Source organism: Aulonocara sp. 'chitande type north' Nkhata Bay, linkage group LG14 (genome assembly GCF_057382095.1).
Source record: "Aulonocara sp. 'chitande type north' Nkhata Bay isolate Kocher_YH1m ecotype deep benthic linkage group LG14, A_spYH_male_GT1.1, whole genome shotgun sequence".
Taxonomy (NCBI): domain Eukaryota; kingdom Metazoa; phylum Chordata; class Actinopteri; order Cichliformes; family Cichlidae; genus Aulonocara; species Aulonocara sp. 'chitande type north' Nkhata Bay.
The window spans coordinates 42,032,429-42,047,058 of NC_141357.1; the positions used below are offsets into that span (position 1 = coordinate 42,032,429).

Sequence of the window (14,630 nt, forward strand, 5' to 3'; positions counted from 1 at the left end):
ACAGCTGTTTACCCTGTTATTAGATTATTACCTATAAATACTCACTGAATACAAGCTGGTAACAAGAAGACACACGAGGCTGTGGCAACATTTTATGTAGTATTAGAAGTGTAACTGAAAGAAGAGATGGTTACACTGTAAGCAGTTTAAAGTACTGAGTAATATCTGATGTTTCCCCTTTCTTACCCTGTAAGTACGCTGGAGTCGACTAACAGTGACTGTGAAAGAAAAACCGCAGGCCGGCAGATTCTCAGGGTAGGAAACAGAGATCAGGCCTTCAAACATCGTTAACTACTCCTCTCATATCTGTGCAGGTGTGCCACTGCAGCGGGAAGGCTTTGTGTCACTGCGATGGGGTCAAAGGTCAGAAGGTGAGGTCTCCACCTGAACACACTGACACAGAACCAGGACCAGAATCAGTCTCTTGTGTTTCTGCCACATGCAATTTAAATGAAGGTGTTACTGAAGTGCATTAAGTAGGTTTAGCCGTTTTTACACTGAGGCTCACAGGTAACATGTGACCAGCAGGTGTCCAGCTGAGGGCTCTGCTCTCATGTAGGGATGGGTATCGTTTAGGTTTTATCCGATACTGGTACCAAACCGGTACTTTTGAAACGGTGCCGGTGCTTAAACGGTGCTCAAACCGGTGCTTAAAGAATGGAGAACACAAAATTGGTCCAAAAACCTCTCATGTTCAGCTGTTTTCCACTTTTTCTTTGGTCATTTTAGCCTTTTTGGCCAGGGTGAAGGGAGTATCTGCCATCAAACAAGAAGACAGCCGCATGTAGCTATGATGATGTTTGCTAGTTCACCTTACATGCATTAATGTAATAACGTGGTTAGCCTACTCAACGTAAATTACACACGAACAACATGAAGCTACTCACGCAGAGAAGAACGGCTGCTGCTGCATCATCATCATCATCATTTCTGCTACACTGGCAGGGCTAGGGGCCAGGACTCTCCTCTTCGGGTTTGTGGGGGATATTGCTAACTCCGGGTCCGATAACAGGCACTACACCCGCAGTAGATGTGCTCGGTGTGAGGTCTCGCAGCAAGCTATCAAATACGGCGCATTTCTGGGCTTTTTTAAAAAACGCTATGCGTCGCCAGGTGTTTCATCGGATTCGAGGTGTTACCTCCTTTGACAGTATCACAGTATCAGCTTAAAGCACTTGTTGCTGCTGAGTTTGCATCTTTTGCTGTGAAGTACAGCCAGACTTTGACCGCTTCACCTTGGACATTTTTAGTCTGTAGCTCTGCTCTAAAAGAACGTACGTACCTGGCCCCGCCTACTATCCTCGGAAACGTAAAATGATTGGCTAGAATCCAAAGTGTGTCACAGCTCAGGAAATAAAAGCACCGAAATAAAGCACCGAAATGTGCGCTGCTTTTCGGTCTGGTTACTACTGTTTATGTCAGAACACCGGATACCGGTACCCATCCCTACACTCATGGTCTCGTGGCAGATTAACTCGAACTCAAGTCCAAACTGTTTAACCTTGAGTGACGACCAACAGACTGAAGGAGGCCGTCATTAGGCTGAAAACCTAAAAGAATCCAGTCAGAGAAACTCTGGGAAGAATGAGCGCTCTGAGCAGCGACACCAGAAGATCTGGAAGATGACAGAAGGGATGCAAAACAAAGTGCACAAGTATCCGCAGAGTTTTGCGAGGTACAGAAAAGACGGCCACGTCAGTCAGCTGATCCTGGAGCAGCCTTTCAGCCACAAACACGCTGCAGCTGCTGCAGGACCTGCAGAGCAGCTCAGGAAGCAGCGGTGATGACTGCGGGTTTAGATATAAACTTTATATACTGCATATAGATATAAAGTTTGATCTAAAGTGGCCATACACACTTACAATAAATCCACACCTGAGCACACACCTGTCATATTCAATCATTTTATGAAACTGATGCTGACCAGTCTGACGGGTCTTAGATCTACATCCCTGCTGGTTCTTGCAGCTCTGAAGTGGCTTCATTTTTCATCTTTGGTGAAGTTTTGTCTGTTGTTTCCGACCAATGAGTGCAGCTCGCTCTGTGGTTTTTGTATTCCAGCTGCGTGCCACGCCCCTTTTCAGTGTCCATGTTAGAACGACCTGCAGATAGGACACACTTGTGCATCCTCCTGCGGCCTCCTCTCTCCTCCGGATGCATTTTGGAAACCGGGACGTTCCCCATCATGGAGCGCCGATGTCAGATTCACAGAGGAGGCGTCGGCCAATCGCTGATGAATATCTTGCAGTAGCCCCTCCCTCTGATAACAGTATTGTGCGGTGGTTTTTATTATGGAGGAAAATAGAGCGGAGCTGATGGATGTGCCAGGTGATGAAGGGCTGCTGATGTGGTCTCTGATCCTCTGATGTGATCAGTTTACCAGTTCCAGCTCGGATCGGGTTGTTTTTCATGATTTTGTGATTTCGCCTGAAACAAACTTTTCAGTTTTTGCTGCTTTAAATGGCGTCAAGTCTCCGAGCTGCGGCTCACAAGAGCGTGCAGGTCGGAGCCGGGCTGCAGGGAACTCTGCGGTCCTTTGTGTCTCACGCACCTGAGACCACCCAGGTGTGAGCTCTGCGATCACGGGCGTGTTCACGAGGAGAAAGAAAGAAAGGCCGGTTCCTCTCTGCTGAGCGTGAAATGTCCCTTTGTTATTCCCGGCACCTGAGTGCCCGGAGGCCACAACCAGGATCGACTCTGCTGCTCTCTGCTGCTCTCTGCTGCCCCTCTGTGGACAGCAGGTGAGCTGACTTACCTGAACTCTCTGATTCTGTCAACAGGGTGAAAAAGGTTTCCCCGGGGAAACTGGTCTTCCTGGAAACGTTGGCTATCCTGGAAAAGAGGGCGATCAGGGCAAACTAGGAGAAAAGGTAACAGACATCTCCTCTTACTTCTTCTTATTGTCATATCGAGTCCCTGCACAGTCCTCTTTACACTTGTTTTTATTATATTACATTTTATCACAAAGTTTCTTTTTAAATGGAAATCCCGTCATTAAACATCCAAGTTTGTAGGTTTAAAATCACATTTCAGTACGTGGTCAGTTTCACACTCGTGAAAATAAACGCTGTGTTTTAGTGTAAAACTGAGGAGGAGGTGAGAGTGAGTCTGACTCAATCACTACTTTCTGTTTGGAGCAGTCACATGACAGCTCAGTCACATGACGTGTCAGGTCCTGATGCTGCTCTGATTCCTGATCATTGACCATGTCACAGCTTTCTCACTGTGAACCCAGAGTTGAATGGAGATCATTTAATGTTTTCTTCTTCTTTTGCTTAGGGTGAACTGGGACCTGCAGGAAGTCCGGGTCTGAAGGGTTCCCGGGTATGACGGCCTTTACTGTTTATCCCACTGAACCTTTCCTGTTTTGGCTGCTTCCACGTCAGAGTCATAGATGGGACCGTATCTGGATGAAAGCTCAGTTATCAGATAAAACAAGCTGGCACAGATGCTAATGCTAATCAGAGCTCACTACCATCCAGATAAATGCTCAAGCTTCACCTAAGCTCTCGCTCAGCCTTCGTAGACGGTCTGTTGCTACAGTAACCTCACAGCGGCCGAGTTATTGGTCATTAAAAATGCTCCGATAGGTTCCAACAGCACAAACACGGCCCAGAGGTTCAGGTGAAGCCAGCTGGCAGCTAGTAGTGGGGGAGGTCATTTTGATTTTTTTAAGCCTAAACTTTCCCTGATTTTAGCATCATTTCAGACACATTTACCAAAAAATGTCCTGCTGACGTTGTTCTGAACTTCTCAAACCATCAGGGTTTGCAGGGAGAACCAGGTTTCCCAGGACCTCCGGGACTGCCGGTACGGACGCTCACCACACACAGAACACATTAAACATACAGCACAGTAGACTGTAGGCTCCATACCTATTAGATCCTAGTACGTATGGAAGTAACATGAAGAATATGTAATGATGATAATAAAGTTTAACTTAACATTTAATACATTTCTGGATGCATTTATTTCTCAGGGACTGCACGGACACGAAGGACCGCTCGGTCAACCAGGAATCCCAGGATGCAACGGGACGAAGGTAGAAATGATGGCTTGGCAGAAGGCAGATCGAATAATCTTTTTTTCTCTCATCTCCGGAGTTTTATATTCCTCTCTTCCTGTGCTCGCCGATGTATAACCGCCTGAGCCTCACACTCTCATCCCTGCAGCTAGTTATAGACCAGCTGTGGAAAACTGTAAAAAAACAGTGATTTGCAAATGTTACACATTTTATTCACAACAGAGCAAAACTGAGAGAATTTAGCGTTTTCATTTTGAATTTGTCTGAAAAAGGCAATAAAAGTCCGTCACAGCCGCTGATACTAAAATGAAACAGCTGGAGGGACAACAGGCAAAGAAGAACGTTTTGCAGATGCAGAGGTGCATCAACCTGCAAAAAACTAGATCTGCAAACTATTTCACAATGTTTGAATGTCAATGAAAACAATGATGCGGATGTTAAATATCTCGTCAACAAAACGTTAAAAGATTCTAAGGCTGAGAATCAGTGTTGGATGTGCGTGATCGTCAGGCCTTCACGCAGCACGGCATTAACTGCAGACACGATTGTGCGCTGGAAATTAGTGCACGCGCTCAGAAACGCTTCCAGAAATCAGCCACCATCCACACATGCAGGTTAAAGCTGCAGAAAAGAAGCCGCGGTGACCATGATTAATCCTGTGGTGGCTTATTATAAACACAGAAGCTGGCTTACCCAGTATGTTCAAGGCTGTTATTCTGAAACCTTTACAGGAACTTGCCAACAATTAAATTGAACTTTTTCATCTTTTTGACAAGCTGTTTAAAAAGCTAGTTACGGCAATAACACTGGGCAGGGAGATATACTTGTGTAGAGTCACGATCATTTTTGAACAACACATATCAAGGACTTTCAGGTTTTCCAAAGCTTTCCAGGCTGTGATCAGCATCAAAAGCAGTCTCGGAGAGTGTTTCCTATCAAAATGAATCATCCGATCGTACCCACACACACAAATGTGACTCATGTCTTTCAGGGGGATGCTGGTTTTCCAGGGCATCCTGGACTTCCTGGACCTGCAGGCAGGCGGGTGAGTCACTGTCTATACACAGTTAAAAATAGGCTAAGCTAACTGTGTGTGTGAAGCTAAAGCTGTGAGTGTTCACGTGTTTCAGGGGCGTGATGGTCCTCGGGGCATGAAGGTAAGCATTGACACCTGAATGCTGTAATGAAGAAGATGGATTTGAAGATGGCTGATTTGATCTGTGATGGTTTCTTTTGACAAAGGTTCCTCTGACTCTGTTTCAGGGAGAGACGAGAGTGTTCCCCGAGACTCAGGATATAAAAGGAGCACGAGGACCACCGGGACCAAAAGGCGCCACAGTCAGATATTTGATTTTTATGAAATAAAGAATAAAATCAAGTGAAGTTCATCGTTTTCCAAATGAATGTCTCCACCAAACCCTTTATAGCAGGGGTCAGCAACCTTTCTGATGACGAGTGCATCTAAAATTTGCTCAGCAGTCCGTGTGCCATATGATGCATTAGCAACAAATTTAATAATGCTCTATATTAACAGTTACACACTATATAGAACAACTATATAGAATCATGTTTGTTCGCAGATGTTGGCAGCTGTCAGCGAATAGTTATCAGCTATTTTGAAACAAAAAAAGACTTTTTATCCATAACAGCAAATGAACTGTACAACAGAAAATACAAATGCTATTTCTGGTCTCCTCACAACAATGATAAGAAAAATAAAATGAGCCAATATGGCATGTTTGTTAATACAGAGACACACATGTTAATGTGATCTGTGGTCTCCGAGTGTCCAGCATTCAGAGGCTGCCTGAAGAAGAAGAGGCAGCTGCAGCGTAACGACAGAATAACTCCAGCTCTGTGTCTGTTTCATTGTAGCTGAAGTTCGGGACAAACTGTTCCTTCTCAGCTCAACACAAAACGCGTAATAATTTCTCTGAATACGAGACGATTCCGTCTTTTTACGGGACGGTTGGCAACTCTACTAACTGACCTTATGAATAAAATAAAGTTCACTATCAGTGACATCATAGCACCACCCAGCTGTATAAAAACTCGTCATGCTAGCTCACGCAGTACGAGTTATTGTAACTGACGGTAAAAAGTCAGCACAATGAAAATAAACTAAACTTGGTTTATATCTGACCCAGACAGACTGCAGGTCATAACTTCTTACCTGAAGTTCAGTTCACCTGACACTCAGAGCGGCGGCCGCCTCGGGTCTCTCCTCCTCCTCCTGCCTCCCCTTCCCTCATCCACCTGTTGCCTCAGTGGAAGCTCCGCCACAGCCACCAGCAAACAACTGAGTTATTGTTACACATCGACCAGCATCTGGCCAATCCACCACCTCTCACTGTTTATACCGTTACAAAAATAAAATAAAATAAAAAAAGTCATCGGCCCATAAAAACGAAAAATCACCGTCGACCCACCGAGCAAATACCCGGTATGCCTGATGGCCAATCCAGCTGTGGTCATGCCATCAGTTAACCCTTCGGCAATCCTGGGCACGCGTGCCAGGGCTGCCGATCCCTGCCTTGCTTGATCATTTTGAACAGTCTGATCAGTTGGTTCGCAGACTGAATCCAGCCGGCTGGACCAAATTCTGTTCAATCTTAAGATGCTTTCTATCATGAGCATTATCATCAGATTAGCTGGTATAAAGTTTGCTCTGACTGGCTGTGGAACTGTTTGTGTGTTCCAGGGGCTCAGTGGGGATCCAGGTGAACCCGGCGTGACAGGATCACCAGGATTCGATGGATTTCCTGTATGCTTTGAACATCCACCTTATTCAAACATTAATTGCGCTCAGTAGTTCAGGGAGCTGACATCTCATGTTTTTTTTTTTCCAGGGAATTCCAGGTCTTCCAGGGTTGAGAGGAGAAAAGGTTAGTGGGGTAACAGTAAACTGAACTAGGAGCAGTTTCTGATTCAGAAAAACGATTCTTACACACTTGGCTTGACGTCAGGATTCGCTTTTGGTTTCGTTTTTGTTTTTTGGGAGAAGCTGCTGTGGTGGTTCATGTGACAGCACCAGTCATACGTTAACACGGAAACCATGAAGTAACTTCTGTCTCTGTTTTTGGTTCAGGGTCAGGAAGGTCCCAGTCCAGTGATCCCAGGTCCACAAGGACAGAAGGTGGGGATGGGAGTATGGTCTGCATTTACAAACTACGACGTGCTCTGGTTTTATACTGTGTCTAACCTGTGAAACGCCATCATCTTCATCACCATCCCTTTCACCTTCACCACCATCAGCTGTGTTTGGTTTTAGGGTGACCGGGGACCTCCAGGAGTTCCTGGGCCAAAAGGAATCAAACTGTATGCCGAGGGACCCAAAGAGCTGAAGGTCTGTCTGTCTCTGAGGGAGTCTGTCAGTCTCTCTGTGGGTCTGTCAGTCGCTCTGTGGGTCTGTCTGTCGCTCTGTGGGTCTGTCAGTCGCTCTGTGGGTCTGTCTGTCTCTGAGGGGGTCTGTCAGTCTCTCTGTGGGTCTGTCAGTCGCTCTGTGGGTCTGTCTGTCGCTCTGTGGGTCTGTCTGTCGCTCTGTGGGTCTGTCTGTCTCTGAGGGGGTCTGTCAGTCTCTCTGTGGGTCTGTCTGTCTCTCTGTGGGTCTGTCAGTCTCTCTGTGGGTCTGTCTGTCTCTCTGTGGGTCTGTCAGTCTCTCTGTGGGTCTGTCTGTCTCTCTGTGGGTCTGTCAGTCGCTCTGTGGGTCTGTCAGTCTCTCTGTGGGTCTGTCTGTCTCTCTATGGGTCTGTCTGTCTCTGTGGGTCTCTCTGTGGGTCTGTCAGTCGCTCTGTGGGTCTGTCTGTCGCTCTGTGGGTCTGTCTGTCTCTCTGTGGGTCTGTCTGTCGCTCTGTGGGTCTGTCAGTCGCTCTGTGGGTCTGTCTCTCTGTGGGTCTGTCTGTCGCTCTGTGGGTCTGTCTGTCTGTCTCTCTGTGGGTCTGTCAGTCGCTCTGTGGGTCTGTCTGTCGCTCTGTGGGTCTGTCAGTCGCTCTGTGGGTCTGTCTGTTGCTCTGTGGGTCTGTCAGTCGCTCTGTGGGTCTGTCAGTCGCTCTGTGGGTCTGTCTGTCTCTCTGTGGGTCTGTCAGTCGCTCTGTGGGTCTGTCTCTCTGTGGGTCTGTCAGTCGCTCTGTATGTCTGTCTGTCTCTCTGTGGGTCTGTCAGTCGCTCTGTGGGTCTGTCTGTCTCTCTGTGGGTCTGTCTGTTGCTCTGTGGGTCTGTCAGTCGCTCTGTGGGTCTGTCTCTCTGTGGGTCTGTCTGTCTCTCTGTGGGTCTGTCAGTCGCTCTGTGGGTCTGTCTGTCTCTCTGTGGGTCTGTCAGTCGCTCTGTGGGTCTGTCTGTCGCTCTGTGGGTCTGTCAGTCGTTCTGTGGGTCTGTCTGTTGCTCTGTGGGTCTGTCAGTCGCTCTGTGGGTCTGTCTCTCTGTGGGTCTGTCTGTCTCTCTGTGGGTCTGTCTGTTGCTCTGTGGGTCTGTCAGTCGCTCTGTGGGTCTGTCTCTCTGTGGGTCTGTCAGTCGCTCTGTGGGTCTGTCTGTCGCTCTGTGGGTCTGTCTGTCGCTCTGTGGGTCTGTCTCTCTGTGGGTCTGTCAGTCGCTCTGTGGGTCTGTCTGTCGCTCTGTGGGTCTGTCAGTCGCTCTGTGGGTCTGTCTCTCTGTGGGTCTGTCTGTCTCTCTGTGGGTCTGTCAGTCGCTCTGTGGGTCTGTCTCTCTGTGGGTCTGTCAGTCGCTCTGTGGGTCTGTCTGTCGCTCTGTCTGTCTGTCACTTTGTCAGTTTCTCTTGGGCTTCTCTGATGTGCTTTTGTTTTACAGGGAGAACCAGGTGACAGTGGAGAAAAAGGTTGTCCTGGTCGTCGCGTAAGTGTCAAATTGTTGGCCTGGGCTAATCATAAACTTTTTTTAAGCCAAAAAAACTATAAATTATTATTCTGTGAATTTTTATTTTTAAGTGATGAGCGCTTTTGTTTTCTCCTCCAGGGTAACCCTGGGAGGTTGGGGATTAAAGGAGAGAAGGGGGAGAAAGGTGACACTGGCTCCCTGGTAGGAACAACAAAGACATGTAGTCCTGTCTTCAATTTTAAGTCACATTTCTTTATAGGAATATAAACCTGGAACATGTTTGTGTTTCAGGGTAAACCAGGGAAGGATGGACTCCGTGGAGAGCTTGAAGAACAGGTAACAACCCGCTGAGTCAGTTTGTTTTCAACATTTGGCCCACTTGAGACTATCAAAATAAAACAGGAAGGCCTCCTCCTTCATTATACCATCCATTGTGTGCAGTGTACCAGAAGCACTGGCAGCAAACAGCCCACAGCGTGATGCTACCGCCACCATGCTAATCCTGTCCCTTTATCTACCAGCTCTAGTTAATTTGCTGGACTTGTCATGATAAAAGACATCAGAACTTTCACTTATAAAAACATTTAAGTTTATATATCTGTGTTTAAATCTGTATGTCTACAGGGAGACCCGGGAGATCCTGGGTTTCTCGGACCTCCAGGTGTCGATGGAGACATGGTGAGTACTGGATGAGACACAGAATGCATTACTGCATTACTGCAGTGCTGCAGCCAGCGCGGTGTCATTTTACGGTACTGTTTATGTTTCCAGGGAGAGAAAGGTGACCGTGGTCCTCCGGGCACTCCGGGAGATGTGAGTCTCTTTTTTCTGTACATATCACAGGAACAGTTGCCAGATCGTCTAAAGTTAGTGCAGTCCTTCTCAAATAGTGGGGCAACCACCCCCTCCACCCCCACAGGTGGGATGCCGGTGTGATGATGCGTGTGCAGCGCTCGCCTTCACTGCCAAACTGATGCACGTTAAATGTAGTTTAGAGAGCTGCAGTACTAGTACATGCACTTTCTAATAAAGGTACAGTTTGTTTTAAGTTGATCAGTTTTTCTTTCCTTTTTCTTTTTTGTTGTCTTTAAAGTTAATAAGGAAACAATGTCATGCAGAGATGTACTTAAAATAACAATTCAATAGAGAAATGATACTATTTCAAGTCGCGGGGGTGGGGGGTTCCTCTTGCTAAGGGGGGCGGGGCCTGTGAAGCACTAAGTCTTGAGTCCATGAGGACTGGCTCCGTTTTGGAGTCAGCCCCAAATGGACATTAGAGGAACTGCAGGTTTTCAGACTTCATTTTTCAGCCCTGAAGGTTGATGCTTGGTTTTGAATCCATAATCTGTGTTTGTGTTACTTTTAACTTTTTTATAAACCAGATGGTGTGGAAGAGGATTTATCTGAAAGGCCAGCCTGGTTTTCCCGGGCCCCGGGGGCCCCCAGGAGCTTCTGGAGTACAAGGTGAATTTAATTTCCCAAGTAATGTTTTACTTATGAAATATTATATTTATATTATACTGTATGTTATATACTTATATTCTGTGACTGTCAAAGCAACGACCTGAGTTGTGTTTGTAATCAGATTACATTGAGAGGTTCATGCCGCTATCATTTCAGACTTTTTCTCTCACCTGTTTCAGGATACATCGGTTTACCTGGAGAAAAGGGCGAGCCAGGTAAAGTCTGACTATTCTCTCTCTCTGTCCCTCATGTAATCCATCATGGTGTTAATCCAGAGACCACCTTTGTATCTAAGCTGCGTTAGTCTGGCTACAGCTTTGCTCTGCTGGGGTCTCGCTCCAAAACAGGCCTGTGCTGCCGAATATGACTGATGGTGAAAGTAACAGTGTCTTTTAGTTCAAGCTGGCTAAACTGCAGTGGATGGATTACACCCGACATCCACCAGATTTCCTGCAACTTTATTTGATTGCTGATATTTTTGGAATGTTTTGATCAAAATGAAAAAGGTTTCAACAGAGAAACCGTGAGACTTCACTTGGTGGGAAACATATATTATTATTATTATTATTATCTATTATATATATAAAATGAAAATTTATTCTGTTTTCGTCAGTCTTGTCTGATATTGTCTGTTTAGCTGCAGCTGAAAAAAAAATAGCTGCTGGTGCCCGTTTCCAAAATAAAAGCCTTTTTAAAGGCTGACACTTTACTCAGGCACAAAGAAATATAAATTATATAATAATTTATAATATTCAAGGTTATCAGAAGCTGTTCTTTGGTGACAGTCTGCCATCCTCCACTCCAGGTGTTCCTTTACCTGGTCCTCCGGGGATACAGGGACCACCTGGATCATTTGGACCAAAAGGAGACCGAGGAGAAGAGGGCCCCTCCACTGCTGGCCCCACAGGCCTGACTGGAAAGCCAGGACTTCAGGGTGCTATCGGAGAGCCCGGAGAACCAGGAATACCAGGTGATGTTTCATTTTAAACATGTGGTGTCCCTCAGGGAAGCATCCCGGACCCTCTGACGTTTGTCTTTGAAGCTTAAAGAGAATAAAGACGAGAAATTAAAAGAGTACATTACTGAACCGCAGCACTACCAGCTGCTGAAAGTCCGTCTGGTTTAATGTGTCTCTTGTAACTGCCAGACTACCTCGAGGGAGGCGCAGGACTGCCAGGACCTAAAGGTTTGAAGGGCTCGATGGGACCTCTTGGAGAAAAAGGCACGAGAGGACAGAAGGGTGAGAGAGCTGGAGTTGTGCATCATGTAGGGATGGGTATCGTTTAGGTTTTATCCGATACCGGTGCCAAACCGGTACTTTTGAAATGGTGCCGGTGCTCAAACCAGTGCTTAAAGAATGGAGAACACAAAATTGGTCCAAAAACCTCTCATGTTCAGCTGTTTTTTGTAAAAAGATAACAATGTTAGCCTTTTCTGCAGCTATGGGGCAAATATGGTATCACTCTTGGCTGGAAGCAGTGCTTAAACAATGGAAAAAACACAAACTTTGTCCAAAAACCTCTCATGTTCAGCTGTTTTTTGTAAAAAGATAACAATGTTAGCCGTTTCTGCAGCTATGGGGCATATATGGCATCACTCTTGGCTGGAAGCAGTGCTTAAACAATGGAAAAAACACAAACTTTGTCCAAAACCTCTCATGTTTAACTGTTTTCCACTTTTTCTTTGGTCATTTTAGCCTTTTTGGCCAGGGTGAAGGGAGTATCTGCCATCAAACAAGAGGACAGCCGCATGTAGCTATGATGATGTTTGCTAGTTCACCTTACATGCATTAATGTAATAACGTGGTTAGCCTACTCAAAGTAAATTACACACGAACAACATGAAGCTACTCACGCAGAGAAGAACGGCTGCTGCTGCATCATCATCCTCATCATTTCTGCTACACTGGCAGGGCTAGGGGCCAGGACTCTCCTCTTCGGGTTCTTGGGGGATGTTGCTAACTCCAGGTCCGATAACAGGCAACCCACCCGCAGTAGATGTGCTCGGTGTGAGGTCTCGCAGCAAGCTCTCAAATACGGCGCATTTCTGGGCTTTTTAAAAAAACGCTATGCGTCGCCAGGTGTTTCATCAGATTCGAGGTGTTACTTCCTTTGACAGTATCACAGTATCAGCTTAAAGCACTTGTTGCTGCTGAGTTTGCATCTTTTGCTGTGAAGTACAGCCAGACTTTGACCGCTTCGCCTTGGACATTTTTAGTCTGTAGCTCTGCTCTAAAAGAACGTACGTACCTGGACCCGCCTACTATCCTCGGAAACGTAAAATGATTGGCTAGAATCCAAAGTGAATCACAGCTCAGGAAAAAATACAGCACCGAAATGTGCGCTGCTTTTCGGTCTGGTTACTATTGTTTATGTCAGAACCGGTGCCATCATGGCACCGGATACCGGTACCCATCCCTAGCGTCATGTGATATAAACGTCATGTTTGTTTGGCCCGATGTGGACACGTGTTTCACATCAGGGTTTAATGCGAAGAATTTCTACATGGAGGTGGGAATGAGATGTTTGATTTTTGAAGACCCAAAATAAAACTTGAGAAATCTCTTTCAGTACAGCTGAGCCAAACCAAAGACATCAAAGTCGTCCTGTTTATGTTGAGACAAAGCCAACCACAAAATAAACTCGGGTTTTTCATCCAGACTCATCACAGCTTCATTACTACTGATACAATAAACCTGTTTAAATAAAATCCAGAAATATTTTCCATAGTACAGTTTTTTCTTTGTTTATTTTCTAAGAAGTTTGACTTCCTGGTGCGTTTGTCATGATTCATTTAAAAACCGACTGCTTGGTGTTTACTAGGTGAGAAGGGGCAGATGTGTTTTACCTGTCCTGTTAATTCCACTGAGCCTGGACCCCCAGGTACAAAAGGAGAGAAAGGGGATATCGGGCTGCCAGGTAAGAACATCAGCACCTGTGTTAGCCAAGTTAACAGATGAAATGTTAGTTTTTAGTTGTTTGATATAATCCTAGCTGCCACACAATGGAAACCATGATATTTTAAATACATAATAATGTCATAAATAACTCATCTTAACTGTCTACCTCTGTGATGTCTGGTTCCAGGCTCAGCTGGTTTTCCTGGATTTAAAGGTGGCAAAGGAGTGAAAGGTCCTGGAGGACAACCTGGTCCACAGGTGAGGGAAGCATCGCCTCAGCGTGTACAGATTTCATCCCCTCATATGGGCTGAACCCAAACCTTCTGGGACCCTCAAACTTTGACTGTTGCCAGTAGATCCTGTAATTATGAGTAAGTGTGAGTCAGTTTCACATACTGTTTGAACCTCACTTGTTATCAGGGTTCACTGGGGTTCCCTGGCTACCGGGGGTTCCCAGGACCTCCTGGTGACCCAGGCATCATGACGAGGGTGGGGCAGAAGGGTGAGGAGGGATCACTGGGAGATCCGGGACAACTGGGATCCCAGGGAAGTGATGGACCTCCAGGAGTTCAAGGATCAAAAGGTCTTCAGGGAGCAAAAGGAGACGATGTGAGTAATCACGGTTTTCTTCAGTCTGCCGCAGACTCGAATGTATTTACTCAGTACTCTAAGTAACTGAGGGAGTTTACTTTACTTTGTGTGGATCAGATGTACAAGTCTTGTGCCTCAAGTCTCATTTCTTTTGATTTTGTTTGCAAGGATTCAGACTTGTACATTTTAAGCCAGTCGTGTTGGAGGTTTGTCAGAATTGATGAAATTATGAGTCCAGAAAAGTACCATCAGGTTTCGATTCACCACAAAATACCCTCTGAACCATCTTTATGGCCACAGCTTCATTGTTCAGCACGTCAATGATCCCAAACCACAGCAAGCTGATTCAACAAGACATGGATCGGCCTCCCCAGAGCCCGGACCTCAGCATCATTGAAGCAGCGTGGGCTCATCCAGACAGGCAGAAACATCCAAAGATGTGAGAATGTCCTGGAGAAGCCTGGAGAACTATCGGGGCGACTGTGGTTCAGGGGCTTGGGAAGCTCATCTTGTAACCGGTTCGATCCCCAGCTCTGTCTGTCCTGGTCGTTCACCTGCCGCCTGCTGGTGCTGGCCAGAGGGGCCGACGGCGCGATATGGCAGCCTCGCTTCTTAGAGTTCACACTGCTGAAGAATAAAGGCGGTCATAACAAATATTCACTTTCAAGCTCGTTTCAATTATATTGGAATTTTTTGTATGTTTGCACAATTCAATAAATCTCTGCACGTATTTTCCATTTTCCTGCAAAAACAAGGAAAACAACAGGGAGTGACTCAAGACTTTTGCACAGTACTGCTTTGCTATATATTACAAAATAATGT

The 14,630-nt window shown here is 46.0% G+C and overlaps 1 protein-coding gene across 1 annotated transcript in view; it reads left to right on the plus strand.

The window, feature by feature from the left end:
* col4a3 (collagen, type IV, alpha 3) overlaps window positions 1-14,630 on the plus strand; it is a 40,897-nt gene that overhangs the window by 4,687 nt on the left and 21,580 nt on the right. The window contains exons 3-26 of the mRNA XM_086262660.1: window positions 315-371; window positions 2,781-2,870; window positions 3,280-3,324; window positions 3,766-3,810; window positions 3,980-4,042; window positions 5,016-5,069; window positions 5,155-5,181; window positions 5,288-5,362; window positions 6,726-6,788; window positions 6,874-6,909; window positions 7,113-7,160; window positions 7,296-7,370; window positions 8,828-8,872; window positions 8,993-9,055; window positions 9,146-9,190; window positions 9,479-9,532; window positions 9,626-9,667; window positions 10,237-10,318; window positions 10,498-10,533; window positions 11,124-11,288; window positions 11,466-11,558; window positions 13,141-13,236; window positions 13,405-13,475; window positions 13,638-13,826. Of these exons, the coding sequence (XP_086118786.1) occupies window positions 315-371; window positions 2,781-2,870; window positions 3,280-3,324; window positions 3,766-3,810; window positions 3,980-4,042; window positions 5,016-5,069; window positions 5,155-5,181; window positions 5,288-5,362; window positions 6,726-6,788; window positions 6,874-6,909; window positions 7,113-7,160; window positions 7,296-7,370; window positions 8,828-8,872; window positions 8,993-9,055; window positions 9,146-9,190; window positions 9,479-9,532; window positions 9,626-9,667; window positions 10,237-10,318; window positions 10,498-10,533; window positions 11,124-11,288; window positions 11,466-11,558; window positions 13,141-13,236; window positions 13,405-13,475; window positions 13,638-13,826 (1,659 nt within the window). The remainder of the gene's footprint in view (window positions 1-314; window positions 372-2,780; window positions 2,871-3,279; window positions 3,325-3,765; window positions 3,811-3,979; window positions 4,043-5,015; window positions 5,070-5,154; window positions 5,182-5,287; window positions 5,363-6,725; window positions 6,789-6,873; window positions 6,910-7,112; window positions 7,161-7,295; window positions 7,371-8,827; window positions 8,873-8,992; window positions 9,056-9,145; window positions 9,191-9,478; window positions 9,533-9,625; window positions 9,668-10,236; window positions 10,319-10,497; window positions 10,534-11,123; window positions 11,289-11,465; window positions 11,559-13,140; window positions 13,237-13,404; window positions 13,476-13,637; window positions 13,827-14,630) is intronic.